Below are 20,973 nucleotides of genomic sequence, written 5' to 3'. Positions count from 1 at the left end.
AAATTGTGTGTGTGCATATGTATGTGCATGTGAAAGTATGTGCTCAAGCAGATCAAATATCACAAGCTGGAGTTACAAGGGGTTGTGATTTACTAGACATGGGTTCTGGGGACTAAAATTGGGTTCTCTGCAAGAGCAGCAAGTTCCTCTAACTGCCAAACCATTTCTTCAGCCCCAGCGCCCCCACAAAATTTTCTTTTATATTCATTCATGAGTGTTTTGCTTGCAAGTATGTCTGTGCATCACATGTGTGCCTATTACCTGAGGAAGTGGTGAGCTTCCATGTGGGTTCAGGGAACTGAACCCTGGTCCTTCATAAGAACAAGAGCTCTTAACCACTGAGCTAATTCTCCCCCCCCCCCCAAAAAACATTTTTTTTCTTTTTTTTTAAGATTTATAGTTTTCTGCCTGTATGCCTGAAGAGGGCGCCAGATCTCATGATAGATGATTGTGAGCCACCATGTGATTGCTGGGAATTGAACTCAGGACCTCTGGAAGAGTACCCAGTGCCCTTAACCATTGAGCCATCTCTCAGGCCCCCCTAAAAAACGTTTTCAGGTTTTTTTTTGTTGTTTTATTTTGTTTTGTTTTTCAAAACAGGGTTTCTCCGTATAGTTTTGGTGCCTGTCCTGGATCTCACTCTGTAGACCAGGCTGGCCTGGGACTCACAGAGATCCTTCTGGCTCTGCCTCCCTAGTGCTGGGATTAAAGGCGTGTGCCACCACCGCCCAGTGGTATTCTTTTATATTATCAGAATATTCAAAGTACCTGAGAATTCTAATCACTCCACCAAGATCCCCCAGTATTTGGATAAGTGGCTGTAAAAATAGATGCCTTTCAGAAATACCTTTTAGAGTCAAAACAACTGACCTATTCCCTTATAATATCACTTTGCTGAAGTCTGTGTTGGTACCACATGCCTTTCATCCCAGCATTCATGAGGCAGGGGCAGGCTGATCTCTGTGAGTTCAAGGCCAGCCAAGCCTACATAATGAGTTCTAGGATATGTACAGGGACCCAGTTTCCTTAAAACAAACAAACAAACAAACAAAAAAAACCAAAAACCATACACACACACACACACACACACACACACAAAATTTTAACACGTAATGCTTCTTACTAATTTTTATCATCTTAGTCCCCTGTAATGAGACTGAGTAAGGAATCTACTCAGTTTGTACCACACACACCACTGAGAAGAAGTCAATGAAGCATAGTCACCTAACTTCCTGTTTACATACCCCTAGTAAAGATGAGCATTTATCAGAATCTCCAGTCAGATTTTCCTACCAAAAAAAGTTCATCAGCAAAAACTGAGACAGGAATATAAGCTTTTAAAATATCTCTAGCCCGGCGGTGGTGGGGCACGCCTTTAATCCCAGCACTGGGAGGCAGAGCCAGGCGGATCTCTGTGAGTTCGAGGCCAGCCTGGGCTACCAAGTGAGTTCCAGGAAAGGCGCAAAGCTACAGAGAAACCCTGTCTCGAAAAAAAATAAAATAAAATAAAATATCTCTAATTTTTAAATATCAAAAGAAGGAAAATTATAATTACACAAATACTGTAAAAATATTCTTTATAAATCAATTCTTCAGGAACTAAGTGATTTTCTGATTCATCTCTCCAGCCCCCTCATTCACAATCTTTTAAAGGTTCACATGTGATGATTAGGTTGCCTTACTTCTTGTGCATAAGAAATAGATGGCCAGGCAGAGTCGGTGCAAACCTTTAATCCCAGCTCTCGGAAGAAGGCAGAGAGAGGTGGATGCCTGTAAGTTCAAGGCCAGCTTGCTCTACAAAATGAGTTACCAAACAGCCAGGGAAACACAGAGAAACCCTATCTCAAAAAAAAAAAAAAAAAAAAAAAAAAAAAAGGATACAGTTAACTCCTACCAAATTTCACAATCTTGAAGTTTCTGGTGATGAAATTTAAATTAACCTGTAGGTAGAATGTAAACATTTCTCACCTGGCTTGTTGGCACATGCCTTTAATCAAAGTACACAAGAGGCAGAAGCAAGTGAATCTACAATCAAAGTCAAAGTTCAGGCCAGTCAGGTACTACACCGTACCTGCTTTTTTTTTTTTTTTTTTTTTTTTTTTTTTTTGATTCTTTGATTTTGTTGGGACAGGGTCTCTCTACATAGCTCTGACTCTCCTGGAACTCAGGATGTAGGAACTCATACAGTTCAACCTGCCTCTGCCTCTCCAGTGCTAGGATTAAAGGCGTGAGCCACTGCACCCAGCTGTACGTTTGTGTTTTAAAATAGGTTCTCTTCCTGTACCTGTGGACTGCTTGATATTTCGTATGCAGATCAGACTGGCATCACACTTCCTATGATATCCCTGTTTTAAACTACTGAGTACTGAGATTAGAGGTATGTGCCACCATACCTAGAGTGTCTCTTGGGTGGGTGGGGGGTGGGGTGTCAAGAAATCCCAGTGCTCAGGCCAGGAGGAGGAGGAATTCTAAGAGTCAGATAGGATTTACACAGTAAATTCCAAACCAGCCTGGTCTACAAGCATATTAGAGGTCACCCAAAGCTATATAATAAGACCCTGTCTCAAAAACAAACAGAAAAACTGGAAACAAGGGGCTGGAAAGATGGCTTAGCAGTTTAGAGCACTTGCTGTGGAGAACTGGGCACCTACCTGTTGGCTCACAACTATCCTATAATTTCAGGTTTAGGGAGATCTGACACTGCTGGCCTCCTACATTCATGTGCATAATACTTTTCCACATATAAACACAATTAAATAATGAATCTTAAAAAAAAATTCTTTTGAGAGCTGGAGAGTTGACTTGGTGGTGACTGCTCTTCCAGAGGTCCTGAGTCCAATTCCCAGCAACCACATGGAGGCTCACAAACCATCTGTGTAATGAGATCTAGTGGCCTTCTTCTGGCCTGCCGGGACACATGCAGGCAGAACACTGTATACATAATAAATCTTTTGTTTGGTTTTGTTTTTTGAGACAGGGTTTCTCTGTGTAGCTTTGGCGCCTTTCCTAGATCTCGCTCTGTAGACCAGGCTGGCCTCGAACTCACAAAAACCCGCCTGCCTCTGCCTCCTGAGTGCTAGGATTAATGGCAAGTGCCACCACCACCTGGCAACAAATCTTTAAAAAAAACTTTTCTTTTTGATTTCTCATTAACTAAGTTCATTTGCTCTGTCACCAGTATAAACTTTGTTACCAGATTGTATTATATGTTCTTCATCTAATTATTTTGATTATTTTATTATTTCAAGTGTATGGATATATGTATGTCTGTATAAGGTCCTGTATGTAGTGCCTGCGGAGTGCAAGTCTTCTGGGACTGGAGTGACAGACAGTTTTGAACCACTATGTGACCACTGGAGGCTGAACCTCAGTCCTCTTGAGATCTGGTGCCCCTTTTTTGGCCTGCAGGCATACATGCAGATAGAACACTGTATACATAATAAATCTTAAAAATTTTTTTTTAAAAATCAACAGGACTGAAGAAACAGTTTAGTCAGTAATGTGTTTGTTGCCCAAGCATGAGGACTTGAGTTTGATCCTTAACATCCACATAAAAAGTTGGGCCTGGTAGTACAGGCTTGTAATCACAGCACTGGGAAGATAGAAACATGGAAATTCAAAGGGCTAGAGAGATGGCTCAGTAATTAAGAGCACTTGTATCTCTTCCAGAGTACAGAGCTCAATTCCCAGCACCTGCACAGTGGCTAACACCCATTCAAAGGATCTGCTACATTATGTATGATGCACAGACAAATATGCTGGCAAAACACTTATAATTCAAATAGTTTTTTTGTTTTTTTAAAGACAGGATTTCAGCCGGGTGGTGGTGGCGGCGCACGCTTTTAATCCCAGCACACGGGGAGGCAGAGGCAGGCGGATCTCTGTGAGTTCAAGGCCAGCCTGGTCTACAGAGGGAGACCCAGGAAAGGTGCAAAGCTACACAGAGAAACCCTGTCTCGAAAAAACAAAACAAAACAGAACAAAAAAAAAAAAAGACAGGGTTTCAACAGACCTGGCTGTCCTGGAATTCACTATGTACAACAAACTGGCCTCCAACTCAGAGATATACCTGCTTCTGCCTCCCAAATGTTAGTATTAACGGCCCACCCCCAGCTAGATAAAATACATTTAAAAATTAAAACAAAAACAAGGTGGGTGACTCCTAAGAAACAACATCCAAGGTTGACTTCAGGCCTCTGTTTGCACACCTGCACTCACACGCATGCATGCACCCACACAGAATCATCACTCAAATTACTAATGTCAACAGAAAAGCCACTAAGACTATACTTCCATACCATGTCCCTGGCTTCAGCATATCTGTTTGGAGGTCTTGTTCAGCTAGTATGGCTGATAGATTAAAAAAGCATTTCATAATGTCATTTATGAGATTCATGCTTCATAATCATTTTAGTAATAAACACTCAAAGTACTCATTAAAATTTAAGATCTTCCTATCATCCCATTGTGAGTTATAGTCAAATTAGCAAATATTCTTCATACTGCTTTTTTTTTTTTTTTTAACTATAGGATAAGTGATTTTTAAAAACTGTATTACCGGCCAGGTGGCAGTGGCGCACGCCTTTAGTCCCAATGCTCGGAAGGCAGAGCCAGGCGGATCTCTGTGAGTTTGAGGCCAGCCTGGTCTACAGAGCATGATCCAGGACAGGCACCAAAACTACATGGAGAAACCCTGTCTGGGGAGGGGGGAGGGACAACAAACTATTATCCACCAGCATGGTGGTGCACGCCTTTAATCCCAGCACTCAGTAGGCAGAGCCAGGAGGGTCTCTGTGAGTTCAAGGCCAGCCTGGTCTACAAAGTGAGTTCCAGGACAGCCAAAGCTGTTGCACATAGAAACCCTGTCTCAAAAAACCAAAGTGTCACTCTACAAATTCTCTACAGATATTAAAATATTAGAGAAAAAACAGAGCTGGCAAGATGGCTAGGTGGTTAAAGATGCTTGCCATGAAACCCTGCTGACCTGAGTTCCATTTGGAACCAATGTAAAGAACCAACTCCACAAAATGGCCCTCTGATTTCCACATGTACAACATGGTATATGTGTTCACACACACACAAATATGCACACAATAAACCTTTTTAAATTAAAATAAAGATATGGGGGGGGAAATGTGGTTCTATAAGACCTGAGGTATCAGGGTGCCCTCTGGTCTCCGATGCAGATGTGTATACACACACATAAATAAAAATAGTACACTTAGGCCTGGAAAGATGGCTCAGGGGGTTAAGAGTGATTATTCCTCTTCCAGAGGACCTGGTTTGGTTCTTAGCACTCACATGGCAGCTCACCAACACTTACAACTATAGTTCTCAGAGATCCAATAACCTCTGGCCTACACTGTGCTGTATCCATGTGGTGCACCTATATTCATGCAGGCTCATACACATACATATAAATAAACAAAAAATATGCAAACTGAGTAAAGTTGGGGCTGGAGAGATGGCTTAATAATTAAGAGCACTTGTTACTCTTCTAGAGGACTTCAGTGCAGTTCCCAGCACCCACATGGTAGCTTGGAACCATCCATATTCTTATTCCATGGGACCCATCACCATCTTCTGAACACACATAGTACACATACATACATGCAGGCAAAATAGTCATACATGCACACACACAAGAAAAATCTAATTGTTGTCAGGCATAGTGGTGCATTTATCCAGGAGATTGAGGCAGGATTCCTGTGAGCTTAAGGTTATGGTTAAGTATAAGAAGACCCTATCCCACCCCAACCACAAAAAGTGCCCATCAAGATAATTCAGCAGATAAAGGCACTTGCCAACAATCCTGATGCTGGATCCCTGGGATCCACAGGACAGAAGAAGAGAACTGCCTCCCACCAAATTTTCCTCTGGCCTCCACACTGAGACACTCCATACACACTTGAAAATAAACAATGTAATTTTTAAAAATGAAAGCCCCCCCCTTCCCCCGCCAAGTTCTAATTCTCTATTCTCAAGTAAAACAAGAATGGACTTTTCCACTAAAAAACAAAGCAATTCCTAACCATAAAAGCATCATGGAAAGATACGCATTCTAACAGTTTCAAAAAACTTAAAAAGAAAATACATTCTACATCAAGAAGACTAACTTCTTTCATCCTATTATGGGACTTACCTATCCAAATCATCATCTCCAGGTAACAAGGGAGGGAGGGGCAGAGGAGGCAATGTTGAAGTTTTCAGGTGTGGAATAGCAGCTGTTACAGATACTTGAGTCTTCACAGAAACCTGTACAGGGGGCTGAGAATTTGTCTGAGAGGATAGAGTAGAAGTCCTTGGGTGAGGAGAAGAGGGTAAAGTTGAAGAACTAGAAACAGGAACTTGACTACATGGTGGTTGGGGAGGAGGCAGAGGTGGCTGCAGTGGAATAGCTGGTAGTGGAGGCAAAGGTGGCAAAGGGGGTGTCTGAGGTGGAGGGGTAGTAGATGGTAAAGGGGGTGGAGAAGTAATTGTGGGGAGAGGTGGAAGGGTCTCCTTTTCTGATGTCTCTGTCTCCTTTGAAGTAACAATCACCTCCTTCGGTGCTACAGGTTTAGCGTCTTTTGTTCCCTGTGCTTTCAAATCCTTAAAAACAGGATGCTTCTGCAAGTTCTCATCCAACTTAACTTTCCCTGTATCTAAACAATTTTTTAACTCTGTGTTTGAATGTGTTACATTTACCAGTTCAGTATCTGGGGTAGACTTCTCTGACTTTATACCTCTGGATAACTTTTTAGACTCTAACCCTGACTCCTTCACGTCAACTTTATCTTTTTTAGTCAAAGTTATGGGTGAACCCTTCGAATCTTTTCCATCCATTTTTGCTGCTGCTGCTGCAGCTGCTCTTTCCTTCTTTTTTCTGCTGAGTTCAGCTCCCAGGCTGGAATTCAATGGAAGCCTGACAGGTGAGATACTGGAATGACGGCTGCGTGACCCGGATCTCTTCTTTTTACTATGAGAAGATGAGTGTCTTGAATATGCAGGACTTCTGCTTCTGGACTTCATGGATTTCCTACTGAAAAAAGAAAAAAGGCAGTTTAAAATAGACAATATACAGAGATAAAGAGAACAATAAGTCAGTAAAATAGGGTCTAGATCTGTAAATTTAATCCCATTCTGAATTATCAATTTTAACAGTAGATTAAAGCCAGATATGGAGGCGCACTCCTTTAATCCTAGCACTTGAAGGGCAGAGGCATAAGAACCTGAATTTAAAGACAGCTTACTGTCTAAAAAAAGTGGGAGTTAAGCTGGAGAAATGGCTCAGCCGTTAAAAGCATTGACTGCTCTTCCAGAGGACCCTTGTTCAGTTCCCAGCACCTACATGGCAGCTCATAACTGCCTCTAACTCCAGGATACAGCACTCTCACACAGACATACATACAGGCAAAACACAAATAAACTAAAAAAAAAAAAAAAAGGTAGGGGAGGAATGGGGCTAGGGGTTAGGAGAGCACTGGCTACTCTTCCAGAGGAGTGGGGTTCTAATCCCAAAACCCACATTGTGGCTAATTAACTGTCTATTACTCTAGTTCCAGGTGATCCAGCTCCCTCTTCTGGCCTCCCGGGACACTGCAAGTACACGGTGTACAGACATAAAGGCAAACAATAAACAATCCATACATATAAAATAAAAATAATTATAAAACAAGTCAGGTATTGTAGTACATGCCTTTATCCCCAGCACTTGGGAGGCACAGGCAGGTGGATCTCTGCGAGTTCAACGCCATCTTAGTCTACAGATTGAGTTCTAGGACAGCCAGAGGTACATAGTGAGACCCTGTCTTGGAAAACGAACGCACGCACGCACGCACGCACGCACGCACGCACGCACGCACGCATGCACACAGAGAAAAAGAGGTTCAAAGTTGAGACTAGTTGGCCTGGCAGTGGCACACACCTTTAAATCCAGTACTTGGGAGGCAGAGGTAGGCAGATCTCTGCCGAGTTCGAGGCCAGCCTAGTCTACAGAGCCAGTTCCAGGACAGCCAGAGCTACACAAAGAAACTCTGTCTCGAAAGAAAGAAAAAGAAAAAAGGGGCTGGGCGGTGGTGGCGCACGCCTTTAATCACAGCACTCGGGAGGCAGAGCCGGGAGGATCTCTGTGAGTTCGAGGCCAGCCTGTTCTACAGAGTGAGTTCCAGGAAAGGCGCAAAAGCTACACAGAGAAACCCTGTCTCGAAAAAAACAAAACAAAACAAAAAAAAAAAGAAAAGGGTCAGTGGTTAAAAGCACTGCCCAGTACCTACTTGGTAGCTCAAACTATCCAACAGTCACTTCTTATCTCCTTGAACACCAGGTATGCACATGGTACACATGCATACATGCAGGAAAACACTCAAAAACATAAAATTTTAAAGTGTTTAAAAAAGAAAAAAAGGCCGGAAGGTGGTGGCACATGCCTTTAATCCCAGCACTCGAGAGGCAGAGGCAGGTGGATCTCTGTGAGTTCGAGGCCAGCCCAGGCTACAGAGTGAGATCCAGGAAAGGCGCAAAGCTACACAGAGAAACCCTGTCTCGAAAATAAATAAATAAATAAATGAAAGTCATCCTTGCTATACAGCAAACTCAAAGCAGCTTGGGCTACATGAGACTATTTCTAAAAACAAAGCAAAACAAAAATTCTAAATCCTGCATGAATATAAATTTGAATTAAGTAAAACTAAAAATTCATTTGGCTAGGACTTGGCTCCTGTTTGTAATCCCAGCACTTAGGAAAACCAAGGCTAGAGAATTACTGAGACTGAGAAGCCAGTGGGAATCACACAGTGAGTTCCTTGACAGCTTGCGCTACTCAGACCTTGTTTCAAAAACAAAACAAACAAAAAAAAAAACAAATAAGGGGCTGGAAGAGATGGCTCAGTGGTTAAATGTGTACTAATCTAGCAGAGGACCCAAGTTTGGTTCCCAGCACCCACACTGGGCAAAACTACCTGTTAACTCCAGATCTGGGAATCTGGAGCCTCTGGCCTTCATGGGCACCTGCCTTCATAAGCACAAAAATACATATATAATTTAAAATAATAAAAACAAAACTAAAAAAAAAAAAAGAAGAACCATTCATCTGGGTTGGTAAGTTCATGTCTTTGGGATCTCTATGAATTCCAGACAGTCTGCTCTACAAAGGAAGTTAAGCCAGCCTAAGCTATATACCCTGTCTCAAACAAAACAAAAAAACAAAAACAAATAAAACAGAACTGGTATGGTAGCAGCACATACTGGTAATCACAATACTAAGGAAGCAATTTGTTACAATTGAAAAGAATAAAATAAAAATAAGCTGGTCAGTGGTGGCTCACACCTTTCGTCCCAGCACTCTGGCAGCAGAAAAGAAGGATCTGAGTTCAAGCCAAGTCTAATCTACAGAGCTAGTTCTCGAACAGACAAGGCTAACCAAGAAACCCTGTCTTGAAAAAAGAAAAAAAGTAAATAATAAAAAATTTAAAAAAACAGAAAAGCACCAAAATTGCCCACTATGTAGTCATAGTCACAATCCCTCCACCCCCACCCCAGACAGAGTTTCTCTCTGTAACTTTGGAGCCTGTCATAGAACTCTCTCTGTAGACCAGGCTGGCCTCACCGAGATCCGCCTGCCTCTGCCTCCCAAGTGCTGGGATTAAAGGCATGCGCCACCACCGCCCAGGGAGTAATTTTGTTGTATAAATCTTTTTTTTTTTTTTTTTTTTCTTTTCTTTTTTTAAGAGCTAAGGACCAAACCCAGGGCCTTGCCTAGCGCTCTACCACTGAGCTAAATCCCCAACCCCAGTTTTATAATTCTTTATCTGCCTGTATTTATGTAAGAGCACCATGTCTGTGCCCAGTGTCCACAGAGTTCAGGAGGGTATCAGAATCCCTGGGACTGAATTTAGAGATGTTTGTGTCACTGTATCGGTGCTGGGAATCTTCCTCTGGAAGAACTAGTGCTCATAACCACTGAGACAACACTTCAGCCCAACTTCTAACGAGTGATCGCAAGGCCTTCCATTTACTAAGGAAACAGCCTACTACTACTGATCTATATTACCAACCCTAACTTTTTTTTAAAATTTTTTGTGTTCTGAAGCAAGATCTTGTTACCCAGACTAAGTTGGCCTAATAATCATGATCATCTTGTCTTAGTCTCCTCAGTGATGATATTAACGGTATTTCTTAATTCCTTTAATAGAAAAATGATTTCCAAAATCAACTTTTTAGGACATATAAGACAAGAAATTACTACATGTGCAAATAAACTTGTTTTATTTTTGAAACAGGATCTTACTATGTACCTCTGGCTAGCCTGAAATTTGATATGTAGACCAGGCTGGCTTCAAACTTTGCCCAGCTACAGTCAATGTTCTTAACTGCTAAGCCATTTTTCTAGTCCAACAAATAATTTTTACGAGGAGTGACTATGAAATAAAATCTGGAAATCTATAGAACAGATTTTTTAAAGTCTCATTAATTACATTTTTACTTATTAATTACATTAATTGTTTTACTATAATCCTGCTCAAGATTCAGTATGAGAAAAACCAACAATCCAAATCACTAAAACTGACTTGAGCCAAGCATGATGGTCCATGCCTTTAGTCCCAGCAGTTGGGAAGAAGAGGAAAGCAGATCTCCCTGATTTGAGGCAGCCTGGTCTACATAAGTTTCTGGCCAGACAGGGCTGCATAAGACCCTGTCTTAAAAAAAAAAAAAGGACCTGGGTGTTGCAGCAAACACCTTTAATTACAACACTAGAGAGAGAGAGAGGCAGGTGAGTTCAAGGACAGCCTGGTTTGCACATGGAATTCTAGGGCAACCCTATCAAGAATAAAGCTGGGTGTAGTGGTCCATGCCTTCAATTTCAGCATCAGGGAAGCAGAGGCAGGTGACTCTGTGAGTTCCAAGTCAGCCCTGGTCTACATGGTGAACACTTGCTTAACATGCAAAAATCCCTGGGTTCATTCACAAGCGCTGACCCACAACCAAAAAACGGTGCTTGTTCCCAGTTTGTTTCCCCCAAATGAAGAGTCTACCAGAGTGCCAGGATGGCCAGGGATTCACAGAGAAATTCTGTCTTGAAAAGCCGGAGAGTGGGGGGCTGGGAGGTGGGGGTGATATGTAAATTAAATTATATCACCAGCCTTCTTTTTGGAGGGGAAGGCACTTTTTCAATTCTTATTATGCCAACATGGTGGTACTGCCTTTAATCCCAGCACTATGGAGACAAGAGGCAGGTAGATCTGAGTTCTAGGCCAGCCTAGTCTGTATTAAAAAAAAAAAAAAAAAAAAAAATTGTAGGCTGGCCATGGCTACGTATCAAGACCTTATGTCAAAAATAAATTTTGTGAGGTAGTGGTGGCACACACCTTTAATCCCAGTATCAGGGAAGCAGAGGCCCAGCCTGGTCTACAGAGCCAGTTCCTGGACAGCCAGGACTACACAGAGAAACTGTATCTTGAAAAAGAAGAGATGGCTCGGGGTTAGGAGCACTCACGGCTCTTCCAGAGGACGTGGGTTCAATTCCCAGCACCCACATGGCAGCTCACAACTATCTGTAACTCAAATTCCAGGAGATCTGGCACCTTCACACCAATGCACATAAAAAATAAATTATTTAAAAAAAAAGAAAAAGAAATAGATAGATTTTTATTATTATTGTGCATGTATGTGATCTGTGGAGGTTGAAGGATAACTCTGTGAAGTCAGTTCTCTCCTTCCACCGCATATGAGGTTCTGAGGATCAAACTCAGCTATTTAGTCATCCTGTCAGCCCATTGTTTGGTCTTTTTGAGACAGGGTTTCAAATAGCCCAGGCTGGCCTCAAGATCAAAATTCACTTGCTACAGTTTCTCAAAACACTGAACTTATGGATTTTTGCCAGGCTGCTCAGGTTCCACACTTGGATATTTCTTGCTATTTACTGTTGAGAATTCCAATAAATAAAATTATGTAATGTGTGAATACAAGTAATGCTCTCTACAAGCCAACAAAAAAAGTGCATGTTCCCAATATTTTATGTTTATATATTTGCATCCCCTACTTACCATACTGTCTCCCATTTCCTCATAGGTTTATATCTGCCATCACTACATTAATTTCAATTACGGAACACAACTTTCTCAATTCACTTAAGAGAATTTGATATGTGCTATTTTCTCTAAGAATCTAAAAGGAATGATTTCAAAACAAAAGCTCTCACCCAAAATCCTGGGTGAGATATAAAATATAAAAGCCTTTTATATTTCTAAACAATAAAAATTTTTTTTAAATTACTTTAATGTTAATACTCTCAAGAAAACAAATACTCTGGCTAATATGATAGCTCATGTCTGTACTCCCAAAGTCAAGAGGTTAAGGCAGGATTGTTGGAAATTTGAGGCCAGTTTGAGACCGGCATAGGCTACATAGTAAATTTCAGGCCACCCTAGGTTACAGCGTGAAACCCTGTCTAAAAAACATTCTGAAAACATTTCTTAGATTTCCTTTCAAAACTATGCAATATTATAAATGGTACATTTATGACTTATGTATTCCACTATAAATAAATCTCTCCAAAAAAAATTATACACTCTAAGAAATTATATTCATGCTAAATGTTTACAAAAGTATGCTGTTTGCTACAACTTTGAGATGAAACAAAAAATGGACTAATGGAGATAAACAGATGTGACAAAATATGTTAATTGCAGAATTTAGGTGTTAGATACATGCATGTTTATTATAATTCTTTCGACCTATGTTTGGATTTTTTTAATACCAGAATGAGAAAATACTAAGAATACTTAAGCACTGTAGTTAGGCAAATACACTTTAGTTGTTTAAGACAGTGAAATATACACTGACTTATAAAACATATGCATGAATTAATCTTTACCAGTGGTCTTCACTGATAAAATGTACTGAGTCATACTATGTACAAGACACAGTAACATGCTTCGTATTTATTAATCTCACAACAGCCGTGAAGTAGGTAGTTTTTATTCCTATTTTCCACATGAAGAAACTCAGGTGTGGACAAATTAAATCATTTGCCAAAGGTTACAAAAAAATACTAAGATTCCACTCAGATAAAACTTAAGCTCCTGTTGTTTTTGTAGACAGATATGGGTCCACACATGAGACAAAAACACAATTTTCCATAGACAAATTCAAATTAACACATCTTTTCTTAAAAAAAAAAAAGTCGCCAGGCGGTGGTGGCGCACGCCTTCAATCCCAGCACTCGGGAGGCAGAGACAGGTGGATCTCTGTGAGTTCGAGGCCAGCCTGGGCTACCAAGTGAGTTCCAGGAAAAGGCGCAAAGCTACACAGAGAAACCCTGTCTCGAAAAACCAAAAAAAAAAAAAAAAAAAAAAAAAGTCAAGCTGAAGGCATTATTACTATATATTTCAAGGCAGATTTTAAAAATTGCTAGTAAGTGAACAGTGGTGCTGCAAAAAAAAAAAAGTCAAGCTGAAGGCATTATTACTACATATTTCAAGGAAGATTTTAAAAATTGCTAGGTAAGTGAACAGTGGTGCTGCTAAAAATAAATAAAAATTCAATGAACTGTTGCCAGGCGGTGGTGGTGCATGCCTTTAATTCCAGCACTGGGGAGGCAGAGACAGGCGGATCTCTGTGAGTTCGAGGCAGGCCAGGTCTACAGAGTGAGATCCAGGACAGGCACCAAAACTATACAGAGAAACCCTGTCTTAAAAAAAACAAAACCAAAAACAAACAAACAAAAAATTCAATGAACTATTTGGAACCACTTTTTGTCAAAAAGAAAACACTTTCATTAGCTCAATTTTCACTAAACAGTTACAAGACATAACTGATTAATCATAGATTTGGGGACACAGTAGATAAAATTGGTAGGATAACAGACAAATGGACTCAAAATAGTAGGAATAAAAATTTATAATTTCTCAGTTCTCTTGTGAGTTCCAATAAAGTTTAAGCCCTGGTACCAATATGACTTACAAAGTTTTAAGACAAAGCAACAAGTAGCTAAATAAGTTTTGGAGACTATGCACTCCCTAGGCAGAGGCGTGATTTCTTACAACTAAAGTTTCCCCATTATTGAAAAGTACATACCTACCTTGCTTGAGCAGTTGGAGGCATGTGAAATCTTTACTTCTCAATTCTGGGTTAAGGGAAAGCCAGACTTACCTAAATGACTAGCCAACCTAGTGAAGGACGAACACTGCAAGCTTTAACGAAATGCTGTAAAGACTAATTGTCAATCCCTCCCAACCCACCCTACCTTAGGAAAGACAAGTAACAGCTCACCTGGGGATTGGACTCCGACTCAGAGACCTCTTGCTCAAGAAAGGGCTGCTAGATCGTCTTCGACCATAGGGGCTGGGTGATCTCCCGCTGTAAGAGCCACTCCTTTCATAGCTAGATGACCGTCTCCGGCTATAGGGACTCACCGACCTCTGTCGTCTACTGTAGGGACTGGGTGACCGAGTGCTGGACTGGTAAGCAGAAGGCTCTTTGTAAGGTGGGCTGATTGACTGCCTTCTTGAGGTACTCCCTGGACTCTTCTTGTAGGAGTCATAATTGCTAGAAGTGTGAGACCTTGGAGGGCTAAGGTCATAGTCTTGGCCATAAGAAGCTCCTGAAGGGCTGTCGTCTTGCTTGGAACTGTCAGACCACTTCCTATGGGGACTCCTGGATCTCCGTTTTGGGCTATCCACTGTTTTGTAACTTTTGGGTGTTTCCCTTTTCCGATGACTCTTACTCCGGTCCTTGTGTCCAGACTTTAACTCACGCTCTTTCCGGGTCTTCTCCTTGTGGAGTTTGGATGACCTGGATTCTTTGCTGCTGCTTTTGGAGACCTGTGCCTTCCCATAGTCATCATTCCCCTCCATTGAACGCTTCGAACTTCCTGATATCCGGTCCTTCAGAGATCCAGATTTGGAGACTTCCTGGTTTTTCTCCTTCTCAGTCTGTTTGGTTTTTAGCAAGTCTCGGGACCGCCGGTGCTGGTGGTGACGATGTCTGTGCAGGCGGTCACTCCGATCCGTTCCACGACGTTCCTCGTTCTCCCTGCGGTCTACTTTGAAGGCCATGTCATCCGAGAAGGTGTCTGAATCAGAGCTGATGTCATCATACTCCACCAAAGGTTTGATCACTGTACCCAAAGACGCTGCTTCGGGGGTTACCAACCCCGTATCTTTGGAGTGCTTGGACTTATGCCGCTTGTGCTTCGACACCAAGCGGTGACGCTCCCTGCTGTTGGAGCTGCCACCTCCCGCGGACGGCTGCGAAGTTCCAGAAGCTCCTCCGCTCCCGTCCTTCTTGCCCCCATGTCTCTCTGAATTGGGCATTCCCTTTCCCCGAGCCTGAAGAAGGGGAAAAAGTTCCCCGGCACTCCAGAAAGCCCCACCCTCCCCCCAACCCCAACTCCACGCCCACCGAAGAACCCCTAGCCGGGGGTGGGGAGGGAAGGGACCTTAGGCCAGGCTCCTCCTCCCTCTCGCCTCCTCAGCGCCCTCCTACATGGGGGGGGGGGGTGAAGGAGCGAGGGAAGAAATGAGAGTTCCTCGGCGGTGGGATCGCCAGACACCCGGGGCTACTCGAGTCTGCTCCTCACCGCCGCCCACCCGCGCAGCCAATCTTCAGGCCCGCGAGCCGGGAGCTCAAGGAAGTAGGAAGCCGACCGCCCGAGCCTGAGGGGCCGACTCCGGCGCCCTAGGAGGACTGCGCGGGCCCTATCCGGTAGCCCGGCTCGGGGCGGCTTCCTGTCGCCCGGGCTCCGCGGCCGAGGTTGCCTCACCTTCCCCTTTGTCCCTCGTCCCCGAGGGAGCCCCTTTTCTAGCCTCCGCCTCACCCCCAACACCTCACATACACATTTCGCTCCCTCACACAGACTCAGTCACACACTAGATTAAACCGAAACGGCACTTGGCGGAGGGGGAGGGGCGAGCGCCAAAAGCATCGCGAGATCCCGCTGGCCTCCCGCGATACTTCGCGCTTCCTTTTCGCCTCGGCCCATTCCTTCAACCAGTCAACGCGAGAGCAGGAGCCAAGCCGCAAGCGCGTCCCGTTAGACTCTCGCGATAGGTTTACAGCTCCCCTTTTGAGCGGAGCTTTGTAAAAGCGGAAGTTGCCCCGATTACCTTTAAAACTTGAACCCTAACTGATAATTCTTTGGGTAAATACGCCTAGGTTCTGGTGGAGACGCGTCTTAGCAGGCTTGTAAGAAGTCATTTGATTTTCAGAATCTTTTTAAACAAGGGACAGGTGGACGTCGGGGACATTACAACTGAAGTTTGCGTATTTAAACAAAGCTTGCTATGAAGTGCCAGGCATTTTGCATTCATTTTCTCTGCCCTCACATCTAGCCCCCGGGGCCGGGTGGTGGTGGCACACACCTTTATCCCAGTATTTGAGAGGCAGAGGCAGGTGGATATCTGTGAGTTCGAGGCCAGCCTGGTCTACAGAGTGAGTTCCAGGACAGTCAGGGCTACACAGAGAAACCCTGTCTCCAAAACAACAACAACAACAAAAATCTGATCACTGGACACTGTCTTAATTGCGATTTTACAGGCGAAGAATTCCAGATTCAGAGAAGTTGTTTAGGGACAGAAAAGTTAGTGCAGAGTGCCAAAGGAAAAACCTGACTGGCCTGGAACTCACAAAGATTGGAATGCCTTTGCCTGAGCCGCTACGCCCCACTTTTACATTGTTTTAAATAATTTTATTTTTTAAAATAATTTTAAATTGCAATTGAACAAGCGAAATAGATACAAAGGGTATATGAAGCTAATTATGGTTGGAAATGGAACTCAATCATCTGAATGGTTTGCTTAAATCCAGATTCTGAAGACCTTTTAAGAAAGGTATTAATTTTGGGTTTTTTGTTTGTTTTTTTTTCGAGACAGGGTTTCTCTGTGTAGCTTTGTGCCTTTCCTGGAACTCGCTTTGTAGACCAGGCTGGCCTCGAAATCACAGAGACCCGCCTGCCTCTGCCAAAAAAAAAAAAAAAGGTATTAAAAGTCAGTTTGAACCGGGCACACCTTTCAGTGGGAAGGCAGAGACATGCAGAACTCTGTAACTTCGAGGCTAGCCTGGTCTTCAAATCGAGTCCCGGACAGCCAAGGCTCCGTTACACCGAACAGAAGAAACAAAAGTCAGTTTGAAGCCTGGTGTGGTGGAGCACACACCTTTAAACTCAGCACTCTGGAGGCTTAGGCAGAAGATCTGTATGAGTTCCAGGCCAGCCAGAGTTGCATAGTGAGACCCTGACTTAAAAAAAAAAAAAAGAGAGGGAGGGGCCCTGGAGAAATGGCTCAGAAGTTAAGAGCACTGACTGCACTTCCAGGGGTCCTGAGTTCAATTCCCAGCACCCACATGGTGGCTCACAACCATCTGTAATGAGCTATGGCGCCCTCTTCTGGCATACAGGTATATGTGAGTGTAGAACACTGTATACATAATAAATGAAATTTTGAAAGAATTGGCTTGACTGAATGCACTGTGCCAGTTTTATACAAGGATAGACTCTTTATCTTGAAAAGGTGGAGCAGCTGGATGAAAAATGAAAACTCTGGGATAAACTACACATAAGATTGATGTTTTGTTGGACTGGAGAGACGGTTGAGTGGTTAAGAGCTTCCAGAGGACCTGGGTTCAATTCCCAGCACCCACATGGCAGCTGACAACTGCCTGTAACTCCAGTTGCAGGACACCCTCACACATACACACGTGCAGTCAAAACACCAAATGAACATAAAATAAAAGTGAATTTTTAGAAAAGATTGAGGTTTTGCCATCATAAAAGCCAAATTTCAGCCGGGCGGTGGTGGCGCACGCTATTAATCCCAGCACTCGGGAGGCAGAGCCAGGCAGATCTCTGTGAGTTCGAGGCCAGCCTGGACTACCAAGTGAGTTCTAGGAAAGGCGCAAAGCTACATAGAGAAACCCTGTCTCGAAAAACCAAAAAAAAAAAAAAAAAAAAAAAAAAAAAAAAAAAAAAAAAAAAAAAAGCCAAATTTCTACAGAAACAGAAGAAAATGAGACTCAGAAAGACTGGATCTAGCCGGGCAGTGGTGGCGCATGCCTTTAATCACAGCTCTCGGAAGGCAGAGCCAGGTGGATCTCTGTCAGTTCGAGGCCAGCCTGATCTACAGAGCGAGATTCAGTACAGGCACCAAAACTACACAGAGAAACTTTATCTTGGGCTGGAGAAATGGCTCAGAGGTTAAGAGCACTGACTGCTCTTCCAGAGGTCCCGAGTTCAATTCCCACAACCACATGGAGGCTCATAACCATCTACAATGAGATCTAGCGCCCTCTTCTGGCCTGCAGGGACACATGCAGGCAGAACATGGTATACGTAATAAATAGCTAAACCCCTCTCTTGAAAAAAGAAAAAAAAAAAAAAAAAAGGCTGGCTCTAAGCACATTTGCACTAGGTACAGGTCCCCTCGGGGAGGGTGGTTTCTTTTGCACTACATTGTTTGGTGGATAAAATTCTATCCTAGGAAATCTTGTGTCCAAAATTTCTTTTTTCTTTCCCCACCCCCTTTTTGTTTTCTCTTTTCCTTTTCTCTCCTCATCCTCTCACCTCTCCTACTGTCTTAGAGAAGTTCTCCAGGCTAGCCTGGCACTCACATTCATCTGCTCAAGTGTCAAAACCCTGGAGTTATAGGCATGTATTGCCATGTGGGCCTCTCAGATTTTTTTAATTACAAAAATTCATAAATTCCTGGTCTACAGAGCAAGTTCCAGGACAGCCAGAGCTGTTAGACAAACACAGAGGGGGAAAAAATGTAAACTCCATGAATTCTCACACTAACCAGTGAGAAGGGTGCTTTTGTTCAAATAAAGATTGCTCTCAAAAATAAATGAAAAATAAGGATTGTTTCCCTTTGCAGAAAAACTTTGAGCTCAATGATTCAAGAGTGCTTCAGGGCTTTATTTGCACATCCTTCAGAGGTAGGGTGGTAGGACTCTGTGGGGACAGTCCCTTGCCTACAAATCCCCCAAAGCAGGTCAGAAAGTTTCTATTTTCACTATGCACAGGAAATTATGTGGCTGGAGAGATGTCTCAGCAGATGAGAGCACTGGCTGCTCTTCTAGAAGACCCAGGTTCAATTCCTAGCACCCACATGGCAGCTCACAATTATTTGTAGTTTCAGCTCCAGGGGAACTGACACCTTACAGAGACGTACAACTAGGCAAAAGCACCAATGCACATAAAATAAGAATAAATAGATCATAAAAATTTCAAAACTAGATTACACAGATAGGAAATTTAATTAAAGTTACAATAACTACCTCCACACACAAATGAACTTAATAATTTAGATTCTTGGTGGTAGGGTGCTGTTTCTGAGATAGGATCTCCCGCTGTAGCTCGGGCTGACCTGAAACTCATTTGGTAGTTGAGGCCGGCTGCAAACTCCTGCACTGCTCCTCACGCTCCACAAGTACCTGGGATTACAGGTCTGAGTCAGCATGTCTCTAAATTATTAATTTAGGTTTTAGTTTTAAAGAGTTCTCCTGGGCCTGATGGCATGGTACAGGAACTCAGAGATCAGCCTGCCTCTGCCTCCCCAGTCCTGGAATTAAGGACATGCACCTCCATCTGAGCCTTATTTTGTTGTGGGTTTGAGACAGCATCTCAGGTGGCCTCATAGCCATAAGTAGCAGGGTCTGACTCTTGATTCTTACTTTCATCCACAGTGTGCACCACCAAACCAGGCCGAGAGATTCTTTGTGTATACCTTGATTACTTTTCCAGTGATGTTAAACATTTGTCTTTCTTCCTAGAATGCTTATTTAATGTGTTTTTTTTTGTTTTTTTTTGTTTTTGGTTTTTTTGTTTGTTTGTTTTTTTGAGACTGGGGGGAAGGGGAGGTCTTGGCCTAGAACTTACAGAAATGTGTCTGTCTGCCTCTGCCTCCCAAGAGCTGGAATTAAAGGTTTGTGCCACCACAACCAGCTAATTTTTTTTTTTTAATTTTTAGACTAAAACTCATATTACTCAAGCTGGCCTCAAACAGAAGAGATTTATAAGCTTTGTAAACTTTACATTTTCCTAGCTACACTTAGTAAAGACACTAGTATTTATTTGTATAGAAAGTTTCCATGAGAAAGTGTTAGGTCTCAGACCCCAGGACAAGCAGCCAACGGAAGTGTCTATTTAACATGTCAAAGGGGACTTTGGCCTCCCCCTCAGTTCCTGCTCATTAGAAAGTCCTGGTTCCTCGGTACTTCTCACCCCACCCCCCACCTCAACCTCTCCAGCCCCTGAGCTTACTGCCTTTCCCCCAGCTGCTATTCCCTATATATAACCCAGGCATTTGGTTATGCAGTCCTTTTTATTTCTTGGCCACTGGCTCTTGGTTCCCACTCTCCTGGCCCCGTCTCTCCTCACATGGCCGGGTTCAGTCTGCTGGTCACGTTCACTCAACTCTCCAGGTGTCTCTGCCTCTGCCTGTGCTCTCCCCTATAGCAAGAACCTCAGCCCTTCAGGAGCAGTCATGTCCTCCTCCCAGATTTCAGCACCAGATGAATGAAAAGAAGAAATAAAAGGAGGATGCAACTGCTCCTAAGGGGCTGAGGTTTTTATTGTAGATATAAAGAAGAGCACAGGTAGACGCAGAGGCATCTAAAAAAGTCCAGAGTGAATTGGGCCAGGAGAGGAAGGGAATGAGAGAGAGAGAGAGAGAGAGAGAGAGAGAGAGAGAGAGAGAGGGGAACTAGGGGCCAAGAGGAGAGGAGCAAGCCAGGAAGGAGACCAAGAGACTGGTGTAGCCAAAATGGCTAGGTTATATAGGAATCGGAGATTGGGAAAGGAAAACCCAGCCACTGTAGAGTTTAGGGTAGGGGCCAGGGTGGGAAGTGCTGGAGAGCCAGGAGTTCAAGGTCAACCGGGTCTACAGAGTGAGTTCCAGGACAGCCAGGGCTACACAGAGGAACCCCATTTGGAAAAAAAAAGAGGGAGGAGGCGCTGGAGAGATGACTCAGCAGTTAAGAGCACTGGCTGCTCTTCCAGAG

At 43.2% G+C, this 20,973-nt stretch overlaps 1 protein-coding gene across 8 annotated transcripts in view; it reads right to left on the bottom strand.

The window, feature by feature from the left end:
* The window catches only part of Cdk12 (cyclin dependent kinase 12), a 78,307-nt gene extending 62,400 nt beyond the window's left edge, over positions 1-15,907 (bottom strand). For 4 of the 8 annotated variants that reach the window (XM_059271680.1, XM_059271679.1, XM_059271681.1 and 1 more), the window contains exons 1-2: positions 14,251-15,906; positions 6,143-7,021 (exon numbers count right to left, since the gene is read on the bottom strand). In XM_059271680.1, coding sequence (XP_059127663.1) covers positions 6,143-7,021; positions 14,251-15,293 — 1,922 coding nt within the window. In that variant the 5' untranslated portion in view covers positions 15,294-15,906. Of the gene's footprint in view, positions 1-6,142; positions 7,022-14,250 lie in introns of all 8 variants that reach the window. The other 4 variants (XM_059271675.1, XM_059271677.1, XM_059271676.1 and 1 more) reach the window with 3 other exon arrangements.
* Positions 15,908-20,973: the final 5,066 nt, after the last annotated feature.

The sequence above is a fragment of the Peromyscus eremicus genome, chromosome 8a (genome assembly GCF_949786415.1).
Source record: "Peromyscus eremicus chromosome 8a, PerEre_H2_v1, whole genome shotgun sequence".
NCBI classification, from domain to species: Eukaryota; Metazoa; Chordata; class Mammalia; order Rodentia; family Cricetidae; genus Peromyscus; species Peromyscus eremicus.
The sequence above is the reverse complement of the archived record's forward strand: the minus strand, read 5'-3'. Positions and strand labels throughout refer to the sequence as shown.